The 17,508-nt window shown below is 49.3% G+C and overlaps 2 protein-coding genes across 2 annotated transcripts in view; one reads left to right on the top strand and one right to left on the bottom strand.

Annotated features, from left to right (window-relative positions):
- The window catches only part of MRTO4 (MRT4 homolog, ribosome maturation factor), a 366,835-nt gene that overhangs the window by 96,809 nt on the left and 252,518 nt on the right, over positions 1-17,508 (bottom strand). The gene's annotated exons all lie outside the window — the stretch shown is intronic.
- The window catches only part of UBR4 (ubiquitin protein ligase E3 component n-recognin 4), a 151,596-nt gene that overhangs the window by 47,036 nt on the left and 87,052 nt on the right, over positions 1-17,508 (top strand). The window contains exons 26-41 of the mRNA XM_060200953.1: positions 823-944; positions 3,315-3,412; positions 4,667-4,824; positions 5,545-5,754; positions 6,490-6,591; positions 7,387-7,487; positions 7,749-7,947; positions 8,702-8,890; positions 9,510-9,573; positions 10,766-10,957; positions 12,699-12,769; positions 12,859-13,006; positions 13,666-13,893; positions 14,928-15,098; positions 16,351-16,533; positions 17,315-17,473. Coding sequence (XP_060056936.1) covers positions 823-944; positions 3,315-3,412; positions 4,667-4,824; positions 5,545-5,754; positions 6,490-6,591; positions 7,387-7,487; positions 7,749-7,947; positions 8,702-8,890; positions 9,510-9,573; positions 10,766-10,957; positions 12,699-12,769; positions 12,859-13,006; positions 13,666-13,893; positions 14,928-15,098; positions 16,351-16,533; positions 17,315-17,473 — 2,395 coding nt within the window. The remainder of the gene's footprint in view (positions 1-822; positions 945-3,314; positions 3,413-4,666; positions 4,825-5,544; positions 5,755-6,489; positions 6,592-7,386; positions 7,488-7,748; positions 7,948-8,701; positions 8,891-9,509; positions 9,574-10,765; positions 10,958-12,698; positions 12,770-12,858; positions 13,007-13,665; positions 13,894-14,927; positions 15,099-16,350; positions 16,534-17,314; positions 17,474-17,508) is intronic.

Genomic DNA, 17,508 nt, shown 5'->3' with positions numbered 1-17,508 from the left:
TGAATACTTTCCAGCATTTTACTTGTAATATACAAAGAAAGATAGAATTTTTCTAAGCCTTCATAGCTATTACCAAAACTAAACTCTGTACATATTCTCTCTACTTAATAGTATGACTTAGACAAAAACATGTCTTCATGAATCTAGTTCTTTTATAGACATTGTCAGTTGCCTGTGTGTCCATCCCCTTTTTATTTGAAAGTGAGAAATACAGCAAGGTACAGACACCATGCACTGCCGGCCCACCCCCCATCCTGTGGTGGTGCTCTCTGGATGCCAGGATTCCCCTCCCCATCCTGTGGTGGTGCTCTCTGGATGCCAGGATTCCCCTCCCCATCCTGTGGTGGTGCTCTCTGGATGCCAGGATTCCCCCATCCTGTGGTGGTGCTCTCTGGATGCCAGGATTCCCCTCCCCATCCTGTGGTGGTGCTCTCTGGATGCCAGGATTCCCCCATCCTGTGGTGGTGCTCTCTGGATGCCAGGATTCCCCCCCCCCATCCTGTGGTGGTGCTCTCTGGATGCCAGGATTCCCCATCCTGTGGTGGTGCTCTCTGGATGCCAGGATTCCCCCCCCCCCCCATCCTGTGGTGGTGCTTTCAGGATTTTTTTCTAGGCAAAACAGGTGGCAAGACGTGCGCCTTTCTGGATGAGGTAGTTTCTGGGTCTGAGGAAAGAATATCCTTTGGGAAAGCAATTACCTGTAGGCACTATGCACTCCATCAAATATGCTACGAGCTTTTAACTTGTCCTGAGCGAGTTCCTCTTAAGCATGGTGGGAGTAGCTTTGTTCACCTTTCACATTGCACCTGGTTTTTCCTGCAGAGCCTATTTGCTACAGAACTTTAATGAAGAAGGATCCACTGAGAAGCCTTCCCAGGAGAAGCTACAGGGCTTTGCTGCTGTGCTGGCTATTGGTTCTGGCAGATGCAAGGCCAACACTCTGGGTATGTAAAGGCTCCTGAGTTGCATCTTACTCCTGCTCCTTCTCCCCCCTCCTTACTGTCCGCTTTTGGAGCCTTTCTGCGTGTCAGACATCAGCATATGTCTGTCTGTGTTGTTCCCGTTATCCCACTGGTCTTAGTTTTACTCACTTTCACTCACTTGGAGTTGCTTCCCCAAGTTCCTCTCTCTTGCAAGTGATGGGACTAGAATATCCATTCAGAACAGTCCGAAAGCAGCGGATTATTTCCTGCTAGATCAGACCTTTGTTCTTTTTGTTTATAGAGATTAGGAAGGCTTTTCACGCTATGGGAAGCCTTTTCTCCGTTAGGGATAATCTGATAGAAGTTTAGGTGGGGAATCAAATTGACTCGAGCAGCACTGAAGTTACGTACCAGAGTTAAGCTTTAAGACTCACAATTTTTGTCTTTCCCTTAATTTTGCAACTTTTATTTACATTTCTTTTAAATCTTCAGATACTCTGATTTACAGATTTTTAATGTCCCCACTTCATTGACGGCTGCCCCCCAATATTGTGTCTGTCGTGGGTCGAGCTTGGCTTTATGTGCAATGCTGCCTATTGCTCCATCCGAATTCTGTATTATTTTACTTCTGAGTGAGAAAGAGAGGGAGAAAAGAGAGACAGAGAAGCCATCAGAGAGAAATCACCACACATGTCCACCAGCCCTTGTGGCGCCCCTGTTGTCCAGAGGCTTGGCGTGGCGCCGTGTGCGTGCTGAGGCCCATTCTCTGCTGCTTGGAAGGCTCCTTGCCCTGAGGCCTGATGGGTGTGCACTAACCATCCCGCTCTTAACACTTGTGTTAAGGGAAACGAGACCCAAGTGGTAACTACTCACTTTGCACGTTGGAAGGCTTTGCACGTTTTTTAAAAAATTTTTATTTATAAAAAGGAAACACTGACAGAAAACATAGGATAAGAGGGGGACAACACACAGTCCCCACCACCAGAACTCTGTATCCCATCCTCTCCCCTCCCCTGATAACTTTCCTAGTCTTTTTTTTTTTTTTTTGCCTCCAGGGTTATTGCTGGGGCTCGGTGCCTGCACCATGAATCCACTGCTCCTGGAGGCTATTTTCCCCCCTTTTGTTGCCCTGGTTCTTTTATCGTTGTTGTAGTTATTATTATTGTTGTTATTGATGTCATCATTGTTGGGTAGAACAGAGAGAAATGGAGGAGGGGAAGACGGGGATAGAAAGACAGACACCTGCAGACCTGCTTTACCGCCTGTGAAGCGACTCCCTACAGGTGGGGAGCCGGGGGCTTGAATGGGATCCTTCCGCCAGTCCTTGCGCTTTTCGCCACATGGGCTTAACCCGCCGCGCTACCGCCCGACTCCCAGCTTTCCCATTCTCTATCCCTCTGGGAGTATAGACCCAGGGTCACTGTGGGATGCAGAAGGTGGAAGGTCTGGCTTCTGTAATTGCTTCCCCGCTGAACATGGGTGTTGGCAGGTTGATCCATACTCCCAGTCTGTCTCTCTCTTTCCCTGGTGGGGCAGGGCTCTGGGGAGGTTGGCCTCCAGGACACATTGTGGGATCATCTGCCCAGGGAAGTCAGGTTGGCATCATGTTAGCACCTGCCACCTGATGGCTGAAAAAAAAAGAGTTAACATATAGAGCCAAACAAATAGTTGACTAATCATGAACCTGAAGGCTGGTATAGTTCATATGAAGAGTTGGGGGGTCTTCGTTTTGTAGATAATAGCACTATTTTACTTATATTCCAAAGAGCCCATGACTACACTATTTTTTTAATTTTTTTATTTTCCTGAGCTTGACATCTGATGTGCAGGTGGATCCAAGTTATTATCTGGGGAGGTGACGTCATGGCTGGAAAAAGGAGCAGAAAGCTGGATCAGGGAAGTGAGTGGGTCCCAAATATGGGAAAGGTGTATAAATATTGTTGACTGTAAACCCCATCGATTTGATCTCCTATGTTCCACCTGAGGAAGATCGGTCCTGCAGTCAGGGCAGCTTGGAACGTTCCTACTCATGGCCACAGAATGTGAGCTCAGACCTGCAGGGCTGCCGAGGCCACAGAGGCTCCACACGTCCAGTGGTGACGTCAGCCTCCAATGACTGGCCTTCCCTTTGCTTCTTATTTCCACTTAGTTTTAATTTGTAAGATGAGCAAGCGGATACCGGCAATGGGGACTTGACAGTTGAGATTGTAGCTTTTAGGCAGTCGGCTGTTTGTTGGACATGGTGCTGCTGTTGAAATACCCGACTAAACTCGCAGTGATGACTTTTGACAGCTTGGGCTACTGTGTATTTTTCTGGTTTTGGACTTGAATCTCAGACTTTGTGTCTTTCCTTCTTTCTTGTGATGCACTCCTTGTCCTTGTTGACCCTAGGTCCGACCCTGGTTCAGAACTTGCCGTCGTCAGTGCAGAGTGTGTGTGAGTCCTGGAACAACATCAACACCAGCGAGTTCCCCAGTATCGGGTCCTGGGTAAGGCTCCAGGGGAGCAGTGCGGAGTCCCGCCTGTCTGTTGACGTTCTGGTCTCTAGATGTCAGCCGCTACCGGAGATCTTTAGCTTCCTGTGCTGCAGCAGTGCTTCCTGTCCTTTACGTGAGCCGCACGGCACCGCCTAGTCTCTTTGTCGAGAGCTGGCGTTCCTTACGTGAGCCGCACGGCACCGCCTAGTCTCTTTGTCGAGAGCTGGCGTTCCTTACGTGAGCTGCACGGCACCGCCTAGCCTCTTTGTTGAGAGCTGGCGTTCCTACTGCCAGCCTCAGTTTCTCCATCACTTAGATTCTAGGGTGTGAAGATTAAATCTACCAAATCTGAAATGTCTAGTATAATGGACACTTAATATCTGAAAATGTTATGATTCTTTTTCTTTGGAGGTTATATGTTATAATTTGATAGGGCTGTGTTTAGTTTCTCTAAGCTTTTAGGGTACAAAGCTTTTTGTATTTTGGTTTTGTTTTTTTGTTTTTAATCACTTTACTTGATCCGTGTATACTGTACTCTGTTGTTCTGTCACTTTACTCTTTGGGAAGTCTAGTATCATAATCGGGCTACCCCAGTATTATAATCACCTTATGTCAGTCACACAGATCCTAAGGATAACTGAACTTTGAGTGCTGAAGACCCAGGTGTATTCAGAGTCCATATTCTTCTCAATTGTGGGAGTGAAGCAGCAGTTGTAACAGTGAACAGTGTAGTTCAGGATTTGAAAAGTGGGTGTGATCATCTGAGCACTGACTGCGCTCTGTGAACTGCTTGCTTTACCCCGTCTTGTCTGCCTTCTCAGTTTGGGTGTCAGTGTCTGCCAAGTAAAGGCCTTTGTCTAGACGCCTGCATGGGGTTGCAGTCTATTGCAGTTTGTTTCTCTTCTTTTCCCTCCCCTCCCCTCCCCTCCCCTCCCCTCCCCTCCCCTCCCCTCCCCTCCCCTCCCCCTTCTCTTTTTTCTTCTCTTCTTCCTCTTCTGCTTCTGCTGCTACTGGTCCTCCCTCCTCCCTCCCTCCCTCCCTCCCTCCCTCTTCCCTTCTCCTCCTTCCTCCCCCTCCCTCCTCCCCTTTCCCTTCTTCCTCTGCTCTCCTGCTTTCTCTTCCCTCGCCATCCTTCCTCTTTCTCCTGCCTCCTCTTCCCTCAGTCTCTCCTCATTCTCGCCTCTTCTTCCTCCCCCGCCGTAGGAGGGATTTTAGCCTGGGTAGGGCGATGCTGTGTTCATCTGTGTCTGTTTTGCTTACTTGCAGCGCAATGCCTTTGCTAACGACACCATTCCTTCAGAGAGTTACATAAGCGCCGTCCAGGCTGCTCACTTGGGCACTCTCTGTGGCCAGAGCCTTCCCCTGGCGGCGTCCCTGAAACACACTCTCCTCTCGTTGGTCAGGCTGACTGGAGATCTTATTGTGTGAGTATCGGCTCCCTGGACCTGTTTGCTCTCTGAACTACATTCTGCCATACACATTTTCCCTGAGCCTGTTGTTGATACGTGTTTATCTAAGATGATCTTTACTTTGCTGCAAAGGCCAGTAAAGACTTCGTCCCCTCTTCCTGTGTCGCATCAGTCAGGAAAGGCACGCTGGCTTTAGAGACAGTGATTGGAAGCTGCTTTGCACTTCACCTTTTAAGTGATTAATCTGAAGTGATTTCTCTAGACTTGTTGTGGTGTTGGACACTGCGTTGTATGAACTAGCGTAAGTCTGAGGAGACGATTCTGTCTTCCTGGACATCCACCTTGCCTTCAAAGCCTTGCTGACTCCTGGAAATTCTACAGCAGCTATTTGGGAATGGGCTACTAGCTTACTGCTATGTTTCTTTTCTGAATACAGTGTAAATAGTATATTACTAGTTCCGATGTTTCCATATAGAAATTGTAATTTCTTTTGTAAGATTATCTAGTAGGGAGAAAGAGAGCAGGGGAGAGAGAAGCAGGGCCTCACTCGGTGGCTCCAGTATGCCGTCCACAGCACCCTGTCGTGGGCAGGTGGAAGCGACTCTTGTTTCTGATACACTAGTGAGAGGGAGCTGCACGGACTGTCAGTGTAGCTAGCAGCTAGCGGGGCGGAGACATGAGAGTAAAGGTTCTGCCGCTCTTACCCACTAACCTGGCCCACTGTCTTTGTTGAAGTTGGTCCGACGAGATGAACCCACCACAGGTCATCCGCACCCTGCTCCCCCTTCTTTTGGAGTCAAGCACGGAGAGTGTTGCCGAGATCAGCAGCAACTCCCTGGAGCGCATCCTGGGCCCTGCAGAGTCTGACGAGTTCCTGGCTCGCGTTTATGAGAAGCTCATCACTGGTTGCTACGACATTCTGGCCAATCATGCCGATCCGAACAGGTGAGCCAGACTGAGAGTGGGCAGACCACTGACAGCTGCTGCTCTCGAGGAGAACATCGACACTGGTGACTCTATGTCGTCATGTAGTAGTTGACTGTGTGTGTTTTTAAAGTGTTTTCCTTATTTTTATTTTTGAGAGAGATGCAGAGAGAGAAAGACACAGAGAGAAACCCCAGAGCCCTGCACAGCTCTGGCTTAGGGTGGTGCAGGGGATTGAGCCTGGGACTTTGGAGCCTCAGGCAGGAGAGAGTCTCTTTGCATAACCATTGTGCTATCTACCCCTGCCCTGACTGCTTTTAAATGGAAGACAGACATGCTCAAATTGGGAAAGTTAGATAATTTGCACTCCCCCGCCCCCCAAAAAGAAGTCACTGGCGGAATCAGGCTTAGAGTTAATTCTGAGGGTCAGGTACTCGCTACCTCTTTTGTCTCCAGCGGAACTGAGGACAGAACAGTAAGTTGAAAGTGCTGTTAATTAGAAAGTTTGGTAGCAGCGGCTGCTTTTTCTCTTAGTCATCGACTGTGTCACTAGGCTCAGATTTTGTGGTGGTTCAGCTACAGTTCTAGTCATCAAACATCTGTTGGGTATCAGGCTTCATGCTGAGCTTAGGCAAAACAGTTCACCATTGTCGTCAGGAGCTGTCACACATAAATTTTAAATCTTAAAACATTACTATTAAGACATTAGAAACATGTTAGTTTGGTAATTTTCACTCTTTTTTCTTTTGTTCTCAGTGGATTGGACGAATCCATATTGGAGGAATGCCTCCAGTATTTGGAGAAGCAGCTGGAAAGCAGCCAGGCTCGCAAAGCCATGGAAGAGTTCTTCTCGGACAGGTGAGCTGCGCTTTGTCGTGCACGCTGCACGTTTTCTGAAAGTTTCCTGAGTCAAGTTGCAGTGTGCGTGGACGTAGATACCCTCATTCTCTCTGTGTGGCGCTGAGCAGTGCACACAGAGCCACGCGCATGTGTGATGGCGCTACGTGGACTTTCTGCCGCACTTCGCTTTCCAGTTCTTGGGGGGAAAGGGGGGAAGGGGGAGGGAGGAGGAGACAGAGAGGAGAGAGACTGTTCGGAGCACCCAGGGGGCTCCCCGTGGTGCTCTGTGGAGGCTGTGGAGCTGGGCCTGAAGCGTCAGGTCTGTGTGTCCCGCGAGGGAAGCCACGTCCGGCCCCATGGGCTTAGGCTGTTGGACAGCACACTTGTTTGCCGTGTGGCCAGGTTTGAGTAAGTCGACGCAGAGTAGTGAAACCCCAGGATTACGAAAAGCAAGTTAATTCAACAGATCGTCAAAGTAGTTTATGGCAGAGACCAGCACGTTGCTCAGTCCCACCTGTGCAGTGCTGAGTGTCTCCTGACCCTTTGCTGCTGGGCTGTGGCCCAGGCCTGGTGTTCTCTCTCTCTCTCTCACAGCAAACTTAAGGTCTGCTTAAAGCCCCTGTCCTTAAGGTCTGCTTAAAGCCGGGCTGATTGTCGATTCCTTGAATTTACTGACGTGTGAACTGACTTCATGAATATCGCAAGTTGTTGGTGGATAACCAGTTTGCCTAGGAGAGGAGATTGTGGAGACGTCGAGATGAGTGCCTTTTGCGTGAGACTTACTGTGACTCTTTGTCCTCCCCTCCCCCTCAGTGGAGAACTTGTGCAGATCATGATGGCAACGGCCAATGAGAACCTCTCTGCTCAATTCTGTAACAGAGTCTTGAAATTCTTCACCAAACTCTTCCAGCTGAGTGAGTGACAGCTTTTAGTAATCTTCTTACGGGAACTTTGATGTCTGGCTAACACTGTACTATCTTTTGCCCAAGAATAGCGATGGCATGAAAACGCTAACAGGTGGAGAGAATCCTTGAAAATTTGTGAGGAAGTTAAAAACTTCCTTGAAACCTTTGCCTTTTTTGACTCAGAATTTGCACCTGCTTTCCTTCCCCCCACCCCTGTGGGCGCCTCCCCTCCCCCACTTAAACTGACCGTAGCCTCTTGGTCTGTTCCAGCTGAGAAAAGCCCTAACCAAAGCCTTCTGCATCTCTGTGGCTCTCTGGCACAACTGGCTTGTGTGGAGCCTGTGCGTCTCCAGGCCTGGCTCACTCGCATGACGGCATCCCCGCCCCGAGATTCCGATCAGCTGGATGTGATTCAGGAGAATCGGCAGCTGTTGCAGCTACTGACTACGTACATCGTTCGTGAAAACAGGTAGAAGAGCCGCCTTGACTTCCTGTGCCCCTCACAGCCCCAAGGAGAGCGCGTCTTCAGCTGTCTTCCTTTAGGCGTGGGTCTCGAGCATTTTAATGCTGCTGCTGCTGCTGCTGCTGCTTACTTGATGGAAAGGATGTAGAGGAACTAACTCATTTAAAGAAGTTTTTCCAGGGGTCGGGCAGTAGCGCTGTGGGTTAAGTGCACGTGGTGCAAAGCGCAAGGACCGGCATAAGGATCCCGGTTTGAGCCCCCGGCTCCCCACCTGCAGGGGAGTCACTTCACAGGCGGTGAAGCAGGTCTGCAGGTGTCTGTCTTTCTCTCCCCCTCTGTCTTCCCCACCTCTCTCCATTTCTCTCTGTCCTATCCAACAAAAATGGCATGAGTAACAACGATAATAATAACCACAACAATGATTTTAAAAAAAAGGATAACAAAAAGGAAAAAAATGGCCTCCAAGAGCAGTGGATTCATGGTGCAGGCACCGAGCCCCAGCAATAACCCTGGAGGCAAAAAAAAAAAAAAAATTTTTTTCCACGTAGAAACTTTTGCAGCTACTGGACATAGCGGTTGCAGCATGGGTGAATGAAGTTCAGTGCCTAATAGGCCAAGCCCTAAGCTGGTCTTAGTGTTTTACGGCCATGTGCTTTACTGTCTGATTTTAATGTTCTCTGAATCACTTTGACAAGTTTAGAAGCATACAAAGGCTCATTATTGTTGACTATTTACTAATTTGCTGTTTCTTTTCCACCAGCCAAGTTGGGGAAGGTGTTTGTGCTGTGCTTCTCGGCACCCTGATTCCCATGGCAACAGAGATGCTGTCCAACGGTGATGGGACTGGTTTTCCTGAACTCATGGTTGTGATGGCCACTCTGGCCAGTGCAGGTCAAGGTGCTGGTCACCTTCAACTTCATAACGCTGCCGTGGACTGGCTGAGTAGATGGTAAGCTCATGAGATGGAAGGAGTCCGTCCGTGAGTTGCCACATTGGTCTTGGAGAATGAGGCAGTAGTTAATTGCAAGTCACTTCCTTAAAGCCCAGTGTGGGTGTGAAAGAAACTTGAATCTCTCCTTTTTCATTAACGCTTAAGGTAGTAGCCAATATTTCTGTTTACTTTAGACTTAGTCTTCCTGAAGAGTAAGGTTTTCTGTTCGCTATTCTAAGAAGTGGTGTCAGGGAAAACATCCCAAGTATTAGTGGAGAAGTAGAGAGTCTCAAACTTCTGATCTCTTACATATTTCTAATACTGCTGGGGGCCGGGTGAGAGCTCACGTCACCATCTGTCAGGACCCAGGTTCAAGCCCCCGGTCCTCACCTGCAGATGCCTCCCCACAAGTGATGAAGTAGAGCCACAGGTGTGTCTCCCTCCACCCTCAACTTGTCTCTGTCTCGATCCAGAAGTGAATGAATGAGTGAGTGAATTAATCAAAACAAAACAAAACAAAACTCCAGAAGACGCCTGCCCTACTCTGATCACAGATAGACGCATCGTGGCGATGCTTCCTTTCTGTGGTTCCTGAGATGATTGCATGTCTCTCCTTTTCCTTTCCTCCTTCGGGCAGCAAGAAATACCTGTCACAGAAGAACGTGGTTGAAAAACTGAACGCCGGTGTAATGCATGGGAAGGTAAGGAGAGCAGAGTGGCAGAAGTAGGGGACGGCGATTCTTGACCCCGTGCCCTGGCAGAAGCCTCTCCTTCCTACTTGCCGCCTTCTGTCCAGAAGATAAGGCTTGAAATCTCCAGGGCCTTCAAGGGCGTCACTGCTAACAGCATGCCCTCAAGCCTGCTCTGGGGGGGCTGCTAATTCCGAAATAGCACATTTCTGCTCATGTTTAAAAAGTGTTTGCGCGTGTGTTTGCATGCGCGCCCTGCCCCGCTCTTGTTTGGGTAGGTGGCCCTCAGCTCTAGTATAGGCCTGGGCTCCTTCACTGTAGCGGAGACGTGCCACTAACTCCAGCAGCTGCGCATCCTGGCAGCCTCTCTCTCTCTCTCTCGCCACATCACAACCCTGACGTAGGTGGCTGAGAGCAGACAGTTGACCTCTGAGACCCACCTCTCTCACTTTTCCCTCTGTTGCTGACTTGTATCCTTTCAGCTCTGACACTCAGTCAAGACACCTAGAAGCCGAAGACCTTAATGCCTGCAGTGGTTTTCTGGAAAAGTCTTCAGTTCCTCTCTGGAACTGTTTCTCCCTGACTCAAACGCCTTTGACTAGTGGCTAAAAAACACCCCACTAGTTGTAGGACCAATGCGAATGAGAGCCTGTTCGTTGTTTTTCTTGTGAGAGTGAGGGGGAGATGACAAAGAAGAAAGCAGTGCAGGGGCTGGGGAGATGGCACAGTGGTTCTGCAAAAAGACCTTCGTGCTCGAGGCCCCAGCGGTTCCAGGTTCGATCCCCAAGCCACTGTAAGCCTAGGCTGACTAGTGCGCTGGTCCAGCGGAGCGGAGCGGAGCGCAGAGCAGTGCTCTTACATCAGCGGGGTCCTCTCTGTTGCAGGCCTCACGTGACGCGGGGGGTTGGCTCTGGCGCAGGGGTGGAGCGAGGGTGTGCTCGGTCGCCTAGTTCCCTCTCTGGTCCACAGTAGTTTTGAATGATTTTTGTTGCGTTTTACTGTTTTCCTGGTTTCATTTCTCTTCCTCTTAGGAGATCTTGTAAAGAATCACCTGGTACTTAGGATGGGTGTGTACTTACTCAGTACATTTACTGAGTGGCTCCATGAGATGAGCGGGGGACATAAGATAGTTCAGTCACACTGCTTTTCTGTCATTCCTGTGACTGGAGCTGCATTGGAAAACACTTGCCTTCTCCTCTTGTAGCACGTGACAGTCCTGGAGTGCACATGCCACATCATGTCGTACTTGGCTGATGTCACCAATGCCTTGAGCCAGAGCAACGGTCAAGGTCCAAGTCACCTCTCGGTGGACGGCGAAGAGAGGGCCATTGAGGTTGACTCGGACTGGGTGGAGGAGCTGGCCGTGGAAGACGACGACTCACAGGCTGAGGATTCTGTACGCATCAAGTGGTGACTGGAGGGCACTTACAGAGCGCATGCCGGCAAGCTCTAGGCTCTCTTTCTAGCCACTGTGAGGAGCAGAACTCTTCTCTGTCTTTGTTGCTTCCTCTCAGTTTATATAACTAACACCTGCCAGACTTCCGAGGGTTGTACAACTAGAGAGATCTCATCTCTCAGGAGATGAACTTGTTTTTTTGCATCCAGGGCTATTGCTGGGGCTAGGTGCCTGCACCACAAATCCACTGCTCCTGGCAACCATCTTTTTTCCATTGTTGTTCCTGTTGCTGCTGCTGTAGTTAGATAAGACAGAGAGAAATGGAGAGAGGAGAGGAAGACAGAGGGGGAGGGGAGACAGACACCTGCAGACCTGCTTCACCACCTGTGAAGCGACTCCCCTGCAGGTGGGGAGCCAGGGCTTGAACTGGGATCCTTCCAAGGTTCTTGTGCTTTGCAGTATGTGTGCTTAAGAGATGGATTTTTCCCCTCCCAGTGAATCACCAGCTTCTGGGAAGTACAGGTTTTGAACCAGAAAACTCTTGTCTGTGCCTCCAAATCCACAGGCAGAGCCGGACCCTATGAGATGGACTTTAATAAGCATGTGTGTCTGACTCCACCCAGGGCCACTTGGTGTTTTAGTGATGGAGTCTTGATAGGGCTGTGTGAGCACTACTGAAAGAAGCACAAAGGTTTTCTTTTTTTAGCCACAAGACCTTAAGGTCTCACCTGAAATTGCACCACGTTTATAAGCTGCAAGCCATTTCTTTTTTTTTTTTTATTTTATTTATTTTATTTATTTATTCCCTTTTGTTGCCCTTGTTTTTTTATTATTGTAGTTAGTATTGTTGTTGTCATTGTTGGATAGGACAGAGAGAAATGGAAAGAGAGAAGGGGAAGACAGAGAGGAGGAGAGAAAGACAGACACCTGCAGACCTGCTTCACCGCCTGTGAAGCGACTCCCCTGCAGGTGGGGAGCCGGGGTTCGAACCGGGATCCTTATGCCGGTCCTTGTGCTTTGCGCCACCTGTACTTAACCCGCTGCGCTACAGCCCGATTCCCCCTTTTTAAAAATTAAAAAAAATATATATATTTATTTTCCCTTTTGTTGCCCTTGTTTTATTGTTGTAGTTATTGTTGTTAATGATGTCATCGTTGTTGGATAGGACAGAGAGGGGGAGAGAAAGATAGACATCTGCAGACCTGCTTCACTGCCTGTGAAGCTACTCCCCTGCAGGTGGGGAGCCGGGGGCTCGAACCCATCCTTCCGCTGGTCCTTGTGCGGTCCTTGTGCTTCCTGCCACGTGAGCTTAACCCACTGTGCTACTGCCTGACTCCTGCTGCAAGCCATTTCTAATTGGAACAGACTTCTGGCCAACTCTAATCTGACTGTTCTTCATTGACACCCTGGCATTGAAGCGGGCTGTGTGTTTTTGTGGATGTCTGTGTATGGATTTAAAAAGAATTATTACTTATATTTATTTTCCCTTTTGTTGTGCTTGTTTTTTTTATTGTTGTTGTAGTTATTGTTATTGATGTTGTCGTTGTTAGATAAGACAGAGAGAAATGATGAGAGGATAGGGAGCTAGAGACAGGGAGAGAAAGACACCTGCTTCACTGACTGTGAAGCGACTCCCCTGCAGGTGGAGAGCCGGGGGCTCAAACCAGGATTCTTAGGCTGGTCCTTGCGATTGGTGCCACGTGCGCAAAAAAATTATTAAAGAGGTTTATTTTCTTTGAAGGATGAAGATTCCCTTTGCAATAAACTGTGCACCTTCACCATCACTCAGAAGGAGTTCATGAACCAACACTGGTAAGAACAGTTCTTCCTTCTCGGCGAGTGTTTGCCAGGTCTTTATTGCTACAACTTTTGACTTCATTGCTGATTCTTGCCCTTTGTAGGTATCACTGTCACACCTGCAAAATGGTTGATGGAGTGGGTGTGTGTACAGTGTGCGCCAAGGTGTGTCACAAGGACCATGAAATCTCCTACGCCAAGTACGGGTCCTTCTTCTGTGATTGTGGGGCCAAAGAAGACGGAAGCTGTCTGGTGAGATAGTGACTTGTGTGGTGGCTATATCGTGTGCCTTGGAAGTGTTCAGCTTCAACGCTTCAGCAGGAAGTGTTTCAGCTCCACTGGAGAATGTTGACATCGCCTCTGTGGGGGCCTGTATGTGACAGGAATTTCTGGTTCTGGTACTGATGATCTGGAAGTCGTGCGTGGCCTCACCACTTCACCTAAAATACTACAACGTTTAGGATCCCTGGAGCTCTTACCTTTTTTTTTTTTTCTTTTCCCTAATATCTTACTGTAATTTTAGAGATAGTCAATATTAGTTGTTGTGAATGGTTCAAGAATTAGGTCTATGGCAAATACCATGAAGGTCAGAATTTAGTCCTCAGGGTATTATTTTTTATTTATGGAACTAGGCCCTCATACCTATGTAATCTCACTGCTCTGGGCTACTTATTTCATTCAGATAGAGTTACAGATTACTGGAGTGGGTGGGGAGGGACACCTTAGAATTTCTTCCTTTGCCATGTTGTGTCCGGTGTGAATGTGGCAAGTGCAGGCTCCCTACCAGGTGAGCTCGCTCTCTGGCCCTGGGTCTCATTTAAATGATGAGTTTTCCTTTTCCCTGATGATCTTGGGCAATACTTCATTTGTGCTCGTGGCCAGAGCTGAGCCCTTGATGTTTTCTGTCCTAGGCACTGGTAAAGCGGACTCCTAGCAGCGGCATGAGTTCCACCATGAAGGAGTCAGCATTTCAGAGTGAACCCAGAGTGTCAGAAAGCTTGGTGCGGCATACCAGCACCTCCCCTGCCGACAAGGCGAAGGTCACCATCAGCGACGGAAAGACGGTCGATGAAGAGAAGCCCAAGAAGAGCAGCTTGTGCCGTACGGTGGAGGGCTGCCGGGAGGCGCTCCAGAACCAGGTGGGCTCGCTGGCTGACGCCCAGTCCCCGCGCAGAGCACAGCGGTCGCCAAGGTGGTCCCTGAGCAGGGACGTGCCAGGCGCTCTGCGCCCTTCCAGTGGGGTTTGGAGTGGAGTTTCCCTTCCTCTAGTTTGCCTGCTACTAAACACCGCCTCATCTGACAAGAGGGCCGGAGAGCTCGCGCAGGGCCGGCCAGTATTAGCTGCACAGCACTGTACACTTTCCTTTTCCTTCCTCTCTCCTCACATTTTCCTCACAGTTTGCTCCGGGGAGCGAGCCGCGGCACTGTGCATGTGCGCTCATCACTGCGTGGACATCGCGGCCCATTGTCTTTTCTCCTCCTTGTTGTGGAATGAGCGGCCGCAAGATAGCGGACACCGAAAGCTCTGTGTCGCTGTCTGTAGAGCTCCCCCGTTGCCACACACAGTGCGCCCATTTGGTGCCAGGCCGGAAACCCAGGCTCTGACATACGAGAAGGCACAGGCGTTGCCACATGAGCGATGCCTCAGCCAGAGACAACCCTTTCTTGACAGGAGTTCCTCACCTGAATCACAGAAACAGAACACAGTCTTTTCTCAGGTCTCTGGAGAATGGGGCATACCTAGAGCCATTTCAAGATGCAGAGGAGACGAGTTACTTATGTGACGGATCTGCTTGAGCGTTAAGAGTGTCCGCTACAAAGGTTTCTTTAGAGCAGATTGGCTGGAGTCAGATCAAGTATTATGGGGAGAATGGGTAGCAGGAAATGGGATTATGAAGAAAACTGAAGAAGAGGCCAGGTGGTGGCACGCCTGGTTAAGTGCACACATCACAGTGTGCGAGGACCTGGGTTCAAGCCCCTGGTACCCGCCTGCCTGCAGGGGGGAAGCTTCACGAGACAGTGTCTTTCTCCCTTTCTGTCTTCTCCTCTCTCTCAATTTCTCTCTGTCTCTACCCAATAACAAATAAACAAATAAACAAGTACTATGCTGACAAGATCATGCCGAATATGACTCATAATACTCCCCTGCTTGTATTTTTGGTTTTTTTCTCAGGCCAATTTCTCCTTCGCTCCTCTGGTGTTAGACATGCTTAACTTCCTCATGGATGCCATTCAGACCAACTTCCAACAGACCTCAGCCGTGGGGAGCAGCAGCCGGGCTCAGCAAGCCCTCCGGGAGCTGCACACAGTGGACAAGGTGGTTGAAATGACAGATCAGCTGATGGTGAGTCTGTCTTACACCTGCAGTTAGCAGAGCATAGGAGCCAGCACCTTTTCTGAGGCACCAAGGTTTGCATGTACTCGGGATGAACTTAGAAGTCAGCGCCTGACCATTCATTTCCTAGAATCTAAGCTCTACTGGCAGTCAGTGTAAAAATCGGCATCTGGGGGCCGGGCGGGAGGTGGCGCAGTGGGTTAGGCGCACGTAGCGCAAAGCGCAAGGACCAGTGTAAGCATCCTGGTCGAGCCCCCGGCTCCCCATCTGCAGGGGAGTCGCTTCTCAGGTGGTGAAGCAGGTCTGCAGGTGTCCCGTCTTTCTCTCACCCTCTCTGTCTCCCCTCCTCTCTCCACTTCTCTCTGTCCAATCCAGTGACATCGACAACAATAATAATAACAACCATAACAAAGGTAAAACCACAAGGACAACAAAAGGGGAAAAGATAGCCTCCAAGAGCAGTGGATTCATGGTACAGACACTGAGCCCCAGCAATAACCCCTGGAGGCAAAAAAACAAACAAAACCAACAACACAGCAAAAATAACGGTGTCTGGGGTGTGTTTTAAAAAGAGCAATCCAGTGGTCGTGGGGCCTCCTGGTGAATCAGACCCTCATTTGTTCATGTGGGCCCATAAGGTTCATCCAACTCCAAAAGTGACACGACAGCTCTTGTGTATGAGTTCTACTCAGCCCTTTTCATCACCCGTTTGTTAGGCAGATTCTTGGCGAGGCCCTGGATGCCAGCTTGGCCTGTGGGAAGTGTTGGGAAGTCAATAGCTTTATTTGGCTTTTAAAGCCTCTCTTTCCCTCTCACTTTTATTTTTATTTTTATATTTTTACTTATTTATTAATGAGAGGGAAAGGAAGAGGTAACGGGCCAGACATCACTCTGCTGGTACATGCGCTGCCGGGGATGGGACTCAGGACCTCGTGCTCGAGAGCCCCACCTTTACTCACTGGAAGCTTGTATCCAAGTCCTTGCACATTGTGATGTGTGCTCTCAACCAGGCGCACCACCACCCAGCCCTACAATTTTGTTGTTAGTGAACGGCCAGTAGCTCAGTGGCTTTGACCGACTTGCCTGACTGTCACTGGGCCACAGATGGAGTCCGCTGACTTGCCTGACTGTCATTGGGCCACAGATGGAGTCTGCTGACTTGAGTTACCAGACTGCGCTGTGACTCGCTCAGCCGCGTGAGCAGTCTGTGTGACCTCACTTGACGGCCTTGCCTTACTACTGCCTATGCTCTCTTTGCCAGGTTCCCACCTTAGGCTCCCAGGAAGGGGCTTTCGAGAATGTTCGGATGAATTACAGTGGAGACCAGGGCCAGACTATTCGACAGCTGATTAGTGCCCATGTGCTTAGGCGGGTAGCTATGTGCGTGCTCTCCTCCCCCCACGGGCGCCGCCAGCACTTGGCTGTTAGCCACGAGAAAGGCAAGGTGGGTTCTCCAGTTCCTTCCCATTCACTGTGGTCATGGTTGTCGTAAGCACTAAAACTTAGATGGCTCCACTTGGACCCTCTGGAAGAAAGTGTATTGGGATGCATATGCAGTAGCCGTGTGTAGAATGCTTGAGGGACAGAGCTCATGAAGGTCTTTGCATAACCAGTATGCTACAATCTGATCCTGTCACATCAAGCCTTTGATACAAACTGAGTAATGAAGCGCACAGCCAGTATAACTAAAACAGACGTCGTCCTTAATTAGCCTGTTCCACCCAAAACTTAGCTGTCAGGCCACCCACTGGGGGCAGGTCATGACGATCAGTCACTCTGCTGCCCAGTGCGTGCTGTCACTCTTCAGCACAGGCCTGCAGACACCTTAGGAGACTCGGGCTGATGGTGAGTGTCCGTCCTCTTAGCCCTCTAAGCACAATGGGAAATTTTATACAAGCGCAACTTAGAGGGGCATTAGATTTCTTAACACACGCTAGTCTTCTCTTTATCACCAGTAACATCATTTTAGACTTAACTTAAGTAAACAACCAGAGATACGAGTAATCCTTCAAATAGCTTTCCTCACTGGCAGGAAAAAAATGAATGGCACTAATAATTTCTTTGCTAGGAAAAACATGAGCTGGTATTGGTCTAGGACTTTTCCAAGAGACTCACAGGAAAAGCTTGTGATGGGGTGCCCTTTCTGAAGGAGCTTTCGCTGCTCTTCTGTGTCTCTGAGAGGAGAATCACAGTGTGAGACTAGACTGGCACGTGTTCCTTTGTAGATCACTGTTCTGCAGCTCTCTGCACTCTTGAAACAAGCAGACTCTAGTAAGAGGAAGCTGACTCTGACTCGCTTGGCTTCTGCTCCAGTCCCCTTCACTGTGTTGAGTCTCACGGGAAATCCCTGCAAAGAGGATTACCTCGCCGTCTGTGGACTGAAGGTAACAAGCCTCGTGTGTGTTGGATGGTCTTGACT

The sequence above is a fragment of the Erinaceus europaeus genome, chromosome 11 (assembly GCF_950295315.1).
Source record: "Erinaceus europaeus chromosome 11, mEriEur2.1, whole genome shotgun sequence".
NCBI classification, from domain to species: Eukaryota; Metazoa; Chordata; class Mammalia; order Eulipotyphla; family Erinaceidae; genus Erinaceus; species Erinaceus europaeus.
This window is presented reverse-complemented; position numbering and strand designations above follow the sequence as displayed.